We start from the raw sequence: 9,973 nt of genomic DNA on the forward strand, positions 1-9,973 counted from the left end.
CAAACTGGATTCCAAGGGAAGGAAAGCGTAGCAGGGGGTGGCAGAAAGTTAGGTGGGCGGATGAGATTAAGAAGTTCGCAAGGGTCAAGTGGATGCAGCTAGCACAGAACCGGATTAAGTGGAGAAATATGGAAGAGGCCTTCGCCCTGAAGTGGGTATAGTCAGGCTGGTGATGATGATGATGATGATGTGGTGGTGGTGTTTTTTATTCTTAATAGCCACAAAACCAGCCGTGAACAGAGTCCCGAGGAGACAGTTTAACAATGGTAACTCTATTCAATTACCTTCACCGTAATCATTTTCTGCCTTCAGAGAGTGTATGTTACATTTAGGTTGCGTTCAGAGACACCTATCCGTAACAATCGCCGTTTAACCCGCTGAGAGGCAACGAGTGAGGAGAAAGAAGTTGCGAGACCCCACCGTTGAGGAAACGGAATTACGCCTGCTGCAGTGCTTCGAAGGAAGTGCCTTTTTTTTTCTTCCTCCCGAACCTAGCCATCAGTCCTGTGAGCTCCTGGCAAGACGGGAGCAAGCTAAACCGAACCCGAACAGTGAGGGCCTGACCCAGCATGCACAGTGGAAGAAGACGAAGCCATGGAAGCCGACGGTGGCAATAGCCAGACCAACCTGATCATCAACTACCTTCCCCAATGCCTGACGGACGAGGAGTTCCGCAACCTTTTCACCAGCATCGGTCCCATAAAGTCGTCCAAGATTGTGCGCCAAAAGGCAACGGGTTACAGCTATGGCTTTGGCTTTGTCGACTACGAAGGAGCTGGCGATGCAGCGAGAGCCATTGAGACACTCAACGGCTTGCAGCTACAGAACAAGAAGATCAAGGTGGGATACGCGCAGCCCGGCGGCGAGACCATTAAACCTGCCAACCTTTACATCCGTGGCATCCCTAAGCACTTTCCAGCAGAGCAGGCCGAGAAGCTGTTTGCTGATTTTGGCCGGCTGATCCAGTTCAGGGTGCTCAAGGAGGACTCGGGCGATACTAACAAGGGGGTAGCTTTCGCGTTGTACCATCTCCGGGAGAACGCCGAAGCTGCCATGGCAGCGCTGACCGGCCAAACGCTGCCGGGTGCCACCGAGCCACTCCTCGTCAAGTTTGCAGTGGACAACTCCAAGAAGGTACGTCCGCCCGGAGGCCGAGGTACCCAGGATCAGCTCATCGGACCCCCAGGTGCTGGTGCTGGACCCCTGAGTGGTGCTCAGGGTCGCTGTCGGTACAACCCACTGACTGGCTCCTACCAGTATCCAATGGGTGGCATGGCTTCGGCTCCCACTGCAGCTGATGCTGGCGGGCGCGTTCTCTTTGTCTACAACATTGAGACCGATACAGACGAGAAGTCGCTCTTGCAACACTTTGCCAAATACGGCACTGTGATCGAGGTGAACATCATCCGTGACACGGCCACAGGGCTTTCCAAGGGATTTGGCTTTGTGACCATGGCCAACTACCAGGACTGCGTGCGGGCCATTGACGCTCTCAACGGGTTCCTCTATGCAGGCTTGTTTATCAAGAGAGATGGCACATAACACAGATGAAATGTCTATATTGAGCCAATAAAAAGCCGGCCTACCCACAATGCTGGACTTCCAGTTTCAAACCGATAATTATATTAATTCCTATTGTTTGGCTGTTCTATATTGGAAACCCAGCCTTATTTGTCGACTATCGTAATAATTTCCATCTGATTTTTCGATGGCTTCTAAATAGTTTCATGCTCTCAAATTCATTGGCACCGCAATATTTGTAAGCCAATCCTACTTACTGGCTAGTAAGGTGATGTTAGTATCGGATTTATATATTGCATGGTTTCCTATTTTCTTGCCAATCCGTTGCTTGGAGGCATTCGCATATATACAGAGCTGTTTTTGCAACTCATTGGAAGATTCACTGAAGACAAACCAGAAATAAGTATTGTGAACGATATTTCTTTATTTAGTAAAAAAAAAGCGCGCATAAGGCACAAAGGTTTGAGTGAAATCCGGTGCTGAAGTTGTGACCTGTGCCAGGTTCACTGGAAGGCCCAGTGCAGATGTAGGGTAAGCAGCATCTGTATTTAGGTCGCTGGTGAGTGTGGGGTTTCCGAAAGGCAGCGCCGGTATTGTCACAGAGCAGTGTGACGACTCGTGCGCGTGCACGAGGCTGCGGACGCCGGTCAGTGACATTTCCTGGACACTGCTGACTGCGCCATGCCGGTGTCGAGTGGCCAAACTCTACGCATGCCCATATTTGGCATTGCGGCAAGGGAACCTGCCGATGTATGGACCGCCACCAACGACTCCTTTCGGATGGGACCTGCGAAAGCCGCGGGGGAGCTAACAAAGGCAGCCGGCGTCCGCGGCGACCAGTCAGCCCACACGGCGGGGAAACGGAGGCTCACCAACGGAGCGGATGCCTTTAAGGTGCGCTGTACACGGTATGACCTTTTCAGCAAAGGAACTCAATGCTTCGAATAAACAAGCCTTCAAGCAAATTTTAACAAGTCCAACCTGCCTAACAACGCGATAATGAATAGTTCAATTTACAATTAGTTAAATAAATGTAAAACATATGTCGGAAAAGAACTTAAGCTCAAACCTTTCAAATATCATACACTGCATTGGAAAACTAAAGTTTATAAAATGCATATTGAAGCATATAAATAGAAGAGGCAGAAGTGCACGCAAGAAAATTGAACGAGTTTGTTCCCGTCTGCCCAGTATATTCCTATTCTGATTACTCAGAGAAAAGATCTCAAGTTTTTAGATATCGGGAGGAGTGTACGTATTTCGTGCTTACCTGTGGAATCTGGTCCCAACCTAGCCGCGATTTCTCGAAAGGAACTCTCCTTCAATTCACGCCGGTGACACTCGCATTCGACACAAGGAGGGGTCTTTTGCGCACAGGAATGGGCCAGAGATATGAGGGGAATCAAGGCAGTTCCACCACAGCTGCTTTCAATTACGGCCCCCTGCCCGACTGCTTTCAAGACGAGGTACTGCGGGAGAGAACAAAGCAATAAAGGGGCGTTTTGTTTTTGTTTTTTTCAAGTGCTGTTTGCGAACACGAAAACCACAAAAACGACCAAATCACGGTTAAATGCATGCTGGGGTGGAGAGTCGTCGCCGGGAGTCGTGCCCCCACAACTGCTGTTCTAAAGGGGCGGCGCCCCCCCTCCCCCCCCCCCCCTCTTCCACCTTCACAAATTCGGATCGCCCAGACTAAAATGAGGCTTTCATGAGCGCTCAAATTCTAGGACGTTAAAAATGTAGACTGTGTTGTATATGAACTAGCAAGGACTGCTGCCAGTTTCAAAGCTTTTTATTTGCGTGAACTAAAATAATACTCTCCCCAAAAAAGTTTTCAATCACCGACCACAATAGATGAGCAAGGCCCAGGGGATTGAAACAGGCCGTGCGCGAACTTTCTTAACTCACGTGTACATTGCTCGCTTGCTTACGTTTTAGGACCAAGGTTTTCTTTTTTTATATATTTCACACCAAATTAAGGCCATTTTAGTGTTTTAATTTATTGGCCAAGTTCCATTCACTGGCGATTAGCATAGATTAAAATATCATGTGGGCCTTTATACCTTGCGTTTTACATACTGGTGAGCACAATATCGTTGAACAATTTATTTTGTATTACTCCGTATGTCTTTGTAATTTTCGAGTTTCTTTTGTGCAAGCTATAGAAGAAAAAGCAAAAGCGACAGTCGCAATGAACGGCAAGAAAAATAGCAGCGGAATTTTTAATTTTTTGCGTTTAATGCATCTTCGCGTACCCGCATTTTAGATTGAGTGAGCTGCAAATTTAGTTTAAATTTGCTGTAAATTTCTTCCTGAGAAATCATATATGCCAACTGTGATAGCCACTGGATATGATGTGTGCATTATATCGTTTCTTCATTGCAAAAAGAAAAAATGATGTATGAACGGTGTATATGTAGTTAAATTGAACAAACACAGATACTCACGCGCCGGTCACCTTCGGCAGTTATGATCTTAGGTCTTGCGAACTCAACGCATCTTTTAAGAACGGCAACGATAATACTGTGCTCCCGAGGAGTCAGTTGACAAGTCACCCGAGCGGCGGCAGCGATATGGCGCGGGGGGAGACACCAGCCGCTTGCCCTATATCGGCTGAACTAAACGGCGGTAGGAAAAATAGAACAATTATTCGTTCTGATCTGAAAAATTTCAGATTGACACGCCAGACCCCTTCCTTCCCACGACAGCATTCTACGCGTGGAAGTAGAGAACCATTTCAGCCTGGACTTACGGCGCCGTTACAAAACAAAATAAAACAGCTCGTGGCTGCATGGTCATGTGTGCCCACGGCTCTTGGTCATGTGTGCCCACGGGATCCGGTAAAAACGACCCCGGAAAAAACGTCCCCGGAGCAAATGTCCCCGGAGGAAACGTCGATGTCCCTATTGGCGAAGTAGAAAAAAATGTCCCCGAACGAGGCTGAAATCTTGCGCTATAAGGCTTAGACTAAGTTTTCCTGTGGCGGGCTGCAATGATGAATGATGCGTGTTAACTTTATTACAGCGGTTTCACCTGTCGGCTTGGAATTGACCATTATGGCAGCGGTAATACCAGTTACAGCGCCTCGTCTTCACTTTGTTTGCGGGGAAAAGAGGAGCTGAACACCAGCTTTACCGAAGAAGCTTGGAGCGAAACTTTAATGCGTCCATGGTGCACGACCGGTTAAACCTCGTTCTGCTTATACCATCATCATCCTTATCACAAATCTACACCAGCATCAGAAGACGGTTGAACCTCGTCACCAGAAGGTCTGAAAGTAATTCTAGTGACGTCTTCTGCTTTGGACGGTACCCCGAGACTGCCACACGCCGATACGCTTGTACCTTTCTAAGTGGGCAGTGTTACCAAACTTATTAGACCTGCCATATATGACTGCTTAACGAGCGGCGGAGCTCGGAACCTCGCAACATATAAAAAGCCAGATGGCTCTTTCACCATGCTTTTGCACAATTTTTGTAAACGTTTAGTGCCAACAGGGGACGCAGGTTTCAGATGATGACTACATTTAACAGGGCTGGCCAAGATACTCCAAAAAAGTATCTTCGATACCGATACTCGATACCTTGAAAAATTGTATTTCCGGTACCAATACAAGATACCGCAGCGAAATCTTTTTTTCAATACAAATACTCGATACTGTATCTCCGATCCTTCGATACATCTCTGAAATACCAATATCATAAAGGCGGTAATATTATTAGCGAACCTGGAAATTTGTACCATGCTTTCTAGAGCTTTCAGTGGTACCTATATCGCCGTTTTTGTTTCTCTGAAAGGGGCTAAACGAATCCGACAGCACGGATTTATTCAAGCTCCGCTGTCTGAGCAGCTGGCCTTGTCACAACTTCCCATCGAATTGAAGCCATGGTTACAAAGCTTCTTCAATTTCTTTAAGCTAATGTTCTTCATGTCTTAGTGATTGGTTTCCGATTGAGAAAGGAGTGAGACAAGGCTGCATACTGTCGCCCTTCCTTTTTAACCTATATGCAGAGGGCATCAGGAGGAAGGCCGGTCTGGACGAGTCTTCTGCTGGAGTGAAGATTGCTGGAAAATGTATCAACAACCTTATATATTCGGATGATACCACTTTAATGGCAGAAAGTGAGGTGGAACTCAAGAGACTCCTGATGCGCGTACAAGAAGAGAGTGAGAAGTTTGGGCTTAAACTGAACATTAAAAAGACAAAGATCATGACGTCTTGCCCTATCAAGTCCTCGAGCATCAATGGACAAGAAGTGGAAGCTGTGATAGATTTTCTCTTCTTGGGCTCCGAGATTACCTCGGAAGGAGACTGCAGCCATGAAATTAGGAGACGCCTGCTTCTGGGAAAGAGAGCAATGGTTAGCCTTGACCGCCTAGTAAAGAGCAGAGACATTAGTTTGCCAACCAAGATCCGTATAACTCGTGCTATGGTCTTTCCAGTTGTAATGTATGAATGCGAGAGTTGGACTGTGAAGAAGGCTGACCACCGAAGAATTGACGCGTTTGAATTGTGGTGCTGGCGAAGACTCTTGAGAGTTCCTTGGACTGCCAGAAGATCAAATCAGTCGATATTGTCGACCATAAACCCTGACTGCTCATTGGAGGGTCAAATTCTAAAGTTAAAGCTCAGCTACTTTGGTCATCTGATGAGAAGAGAGGAGTCGCTGGAGAAAGATTTGATGTTGGGAAAGGTTGAGGGTCGCCGGAGAAGGGGTAGGCAGCGAACGCGATGGTTAGATGGCATCCTCGAGGCACTGCAGATGAAGTTATGTGATGTTAGGAAGATAGTGAGAGACCGGAAAGCGTGGCGTGACATGGTCCATAGGGTCACGAAGAGTCGGACACGACTGAACGACTGAACTGAATCAGACTGTCTAGAGAGACCTTTGACTGACTGAGTAGCAGATTCAAAGCTTCAGCCTTTCATCCAAAAGCGGTTCAAGGGCGTTGTCAGATATCTGCCGAAAAGGCATGCTTAATTGCACTAGCGTACATCGGCTCGCAGATCTCTATGTACGCTATTGGAGCCAAGTTTGATGTCGCCGAATCGTCGGTGCATGCTTGTGTGACTCGAGTAATCTACTTTCTGCATGCGATTAGCGGAGAGGTCATATGCTGGCCTAGTAACGCAGAAATGACTCGTATTACGGCTGGTTTCCTCGCAAAGAGCGGTGGCAAGGCCCCAAGGAATGCTATCGGATGTATAGACGGGTCGAATATACAGATACTTACCCCAAGTGAATCGGCATAGTCCTACTTCAACAGAAAAAAGTGGCCGTCAATCATTCTGCAAGGAATATGCGATGACAGGAACAAGTTCCTAAACGTATTCATCGGATTTCCCGGATCGGTGCACGACGCCCGCGTCTTGAGAGAGAGCCCATTCTTCACAAGTGGAGCTTTGGATTGCGAGGACAATTACATACTCGGGGACAGTGCGTACCCCTTGATGCCATGGCTCATGACACCGTTCAGGGATAACGAAAGCACTTTTCCTGCTTGGAAAAAGAATTTTAACAAGAGACACAGTCAGCAAAGAGTGGCGATTGAAAACACTTTTGGACTGCTCAAACAGCGCTTCAGGCGGCTGTACCTTGTTGATGCAAAACGTGTTTCACAGTGCTGCTACATAGTTATGGGTGCGTGCGTGCTGCACAACCTGTGTAATGATGAACGAGACTTCCTGCCCGACTTGACGTCTTTGCCACAAGAAGAAGATGTGGGTAACGACGACAGTGAAGGTGCTTTTGACAGCAATGCTCCAGGTTACAGCCAGAGCCTGCGAGAATTCATCGCCAAGGAGCAGTGTTAGAAGCATACCTTGGCCCTGTGAATGCACACTGTACTCCACACAGAAGTCATGGTTTCAGTGAAAATAAATGCAATGTGCTGTGCTTGTAAAATAGTTTTATTTGTTTCCCTGTTTTTCGAGGATATTCATGAGGCGGTCAAACCGCTCCCTCCGATCATTGTGCCTCTCCTGCTTGGCTTGCTCCCACTTCTCCCTCGCTTTCAATTCTTCCTTTCTTGTCTTTTCTCGATGGTCCTTTTTTTGCTGCAGTTGTTGTAGAGCATCCAAGAGGGGTGTCAGTTTCGACTTGCTGCGCCGTTTGCGCTTTGGTGTGGCATTATTCTCTATTCGTACTGGCACGTTTTCTTTTTCGAAAGGTGCTTCTGCAGTGCTTTTCCTATAAAGCATGCACATAAAGGGGCCACATCAGTTAGCGTTTTGTAGAAAATGAGTAATTTTCACTTACTCTGCACTTCCACTGAGCAGAATTACTTTCCCGGGTTCGAGGAGCAACCTCGGGTTCACACTGTGTTCTTTCTCGAGGACTGCAGCGAGTTCTCTGCGTGATACACAATTGATCAGTACCACTGCACAGCTCCAGGAACAACAGCAACTTACCCTTCATGCTCGCAGATCGCCCGATGGCGCCCGGAAGAGCCGTTGTTTTTCTTTGTTTTTTTATATGCCCGGTCCAGAGACTTCCATTTGTTTTCTACTTGAATTGGCGTTAGTGAACATTGCAACTCAGTATTTATGAGTTCTGTAAGCTTCTGCCACAGCAGCTTTCTTGTGCTAAACAAAATAGACAATAGCAACATTACTGTGTGTCATGTAATTACTTTTTTTTTCCAGAAGAGCACCTGAAATACCTTGCATGCAGCCATTGCAAAGCTGCTTTTTTCTTACAACACACTAATACAAATAGGCATTATTTATTAGAACATGCATTCACACCTTAGTAGCCATGCATTTGAAGCAAAGTGTATGGGCTTAAATCTGATGTAATAATAAGTATAAGTGTACACTGCGAGGGATTCTTTGAAACATTACTGGAACTATAAACCACAAAGACAATATATTTATATGTATATAGTACACTGTAATTAACACAGGTATTATTTACTAGAGCATGCATTCTTACCTTAGCTGCCATGCATTTGAAGCAAACTATATGGGCTTAAATCTGAGGTGATGTTCAGTATAGTGCACATTGCGAGGGATTCTTTGAAACATTACTGAAACAATAAACCACCAAGACAATATATTTATATGTATATAGTACACTGTAATAGACACAGGTATTATTTACTAGAGCATGCATTCACACCTTAGCTGTCATGCATTTGAAGCAAACTACATGGGCTTAAATCTGAGGTAATGTTCAGTATAGTGCACACTGCCTGAGCTCCTCATCATCGGTTCCCAAATCAGTGATTGCCTTTAAAATCAAGGGTTTTCGTGCCAAACCACTTGTATCAATTCCCAATTCCTCACACAATAGCAACAGTTCCAGTTTCTGCAGCTTTTGTAGGTCCATGATCGCTCCGAGTGTGGGCTGCTTCCAAAACAACTGTGCAAACTACCAAACCTAAAGGCGTTTCAACACTCTTTACCAGTTCTAAAATCTAACCCTGTTCTAGAACCTGGTCCACATCAGAAGAAAAGCCAAGCAATCACCCACACATGCGATCGATGATCCGAGCTGCTCTCTTGTTGGCCGATTGTTGCTCCTGCTTGTTGCTTGAAAGGCCACCTCCGATCACCAGACGTTGTGGCTTGTAGCTTCAGATGCCACCTCCGATCACCAGATGTTGTGGCTTGCAGATTCTGATCCACCTCCAATCACCAGATGTTGTGGCTGGTAGATTCAGATCCCAACGCTGGTCACCAGTTGTCGTGACACTGGGACTAAGTTGACCCGGCCTTCACTTGGTAGCGCGCAGAGACTCCGGGATGATGAAGGATTGAATCTTCGAAATTGGTAAAATATATACATAAGCAGGTTTAATGGCACTTTGAGAAAACTTATTTACATGAAAAAAGGGTATATCAGCAAAATGGCAAGCGTTAAGAATTCATAGTGAGAAGCGTCTGGATGAGCCGCTTACCCAGGGCTCAGAGCGTCATTTCGTGCTCTGCAACGTCCTTAAATCCCCCTATGTCCAGCCCCTATCTGAAGATGCTGATGAATCAGTTCCAGGGCACACCCCTCAGATATCGGCAACCAATCGATTACATCACTGCACTGATGGTCTGATGCACTGACATGGTCCAGTATCGTTTCGTCGGGCGTGGTCACTTGTTGTCGGGTAGAGCTTGGGAACGGCGAGGAGGTAAATTTCGATTCTTCTGCAAAGATCCGCTATGTTGGTTCCGGCAAGTGGATTTCCTTCTCAGAAACCCAAGTGAACGTGCGCGCCACGAATACTGCTCCCAGCATTGTCCCTTTCCCACAATTTCATCGTTTTCCTGCATTCACGGGAAATCCTCTAATGGCCGTAATCCTCATGCTCCTGTCTTCTCCTGCACGTCAGCGGACGTGTCACTCCGATCGTCTCCTTTGGGCAATAGGCATTCCTCACTTGACAATAGCGCCTCTCGACGGGAAGGGTGAACAGTTGAACAAAAGCACTTCCGGCTATTTCTCACAGGGCGACG

At 46.7% G+C, this 9,973-nt stretch overlaps 1 protein-coding gene and 1 pseudogene across 1 annotated transcript; one reads left to right on the forward strand and one right to left on the reverse strand.

The window, feature by feature from the left end:
- Window positions 1-496: 496 nt before the first annotated feature.
- LOC146203861 (ELAV-like protein 1 pseudogene) lies at window positions 497-1,542 on the forward strand (annotated as a pseudogene).
- A 5,885-nt stretch (window positions 1,543-7,427) lies between these two features.
- Window positions 7,428-8,149, reverse strand: LOC146203862 (uncharacterized). Its single transcript, XM_084585811.1, has 3 exons — window positions 7,934-8,149; window positions 7,782-7,874; window positions 7,428-7,712 (listed from the first exon to the last, which is right to left on the reverse strand). The coding sequence occupies exons 1-3, from the start codon at window positions 8,131-8,133 to the stop codon at window positions 7,433-7,435; spliced, it is 573 nt and encodes a 190-aa protein (XP_084441937.1). The 5' UTR covers window positions 8,134-8,149; the 3' UTR covers window positions 7,428-7,432.
- Between the last annotated feature and the right edge of the window lie 1,824 nt (window positions 8,150-9,973).

This window comes from Amblyomma maculatum, chromosome 1, assembly GCF_055883805.1.
Source record: "Amblyomma maculatum isolate TAMU_Amacu chromosome 1, ASM5588380v1, whole genome shotgun sequence".
NCBI lineage: Eukaryota > Metazoa > Arthropoda > Arachnida > Ixodida > Ixodidae > Amblyomma > Amblyomma maculatum.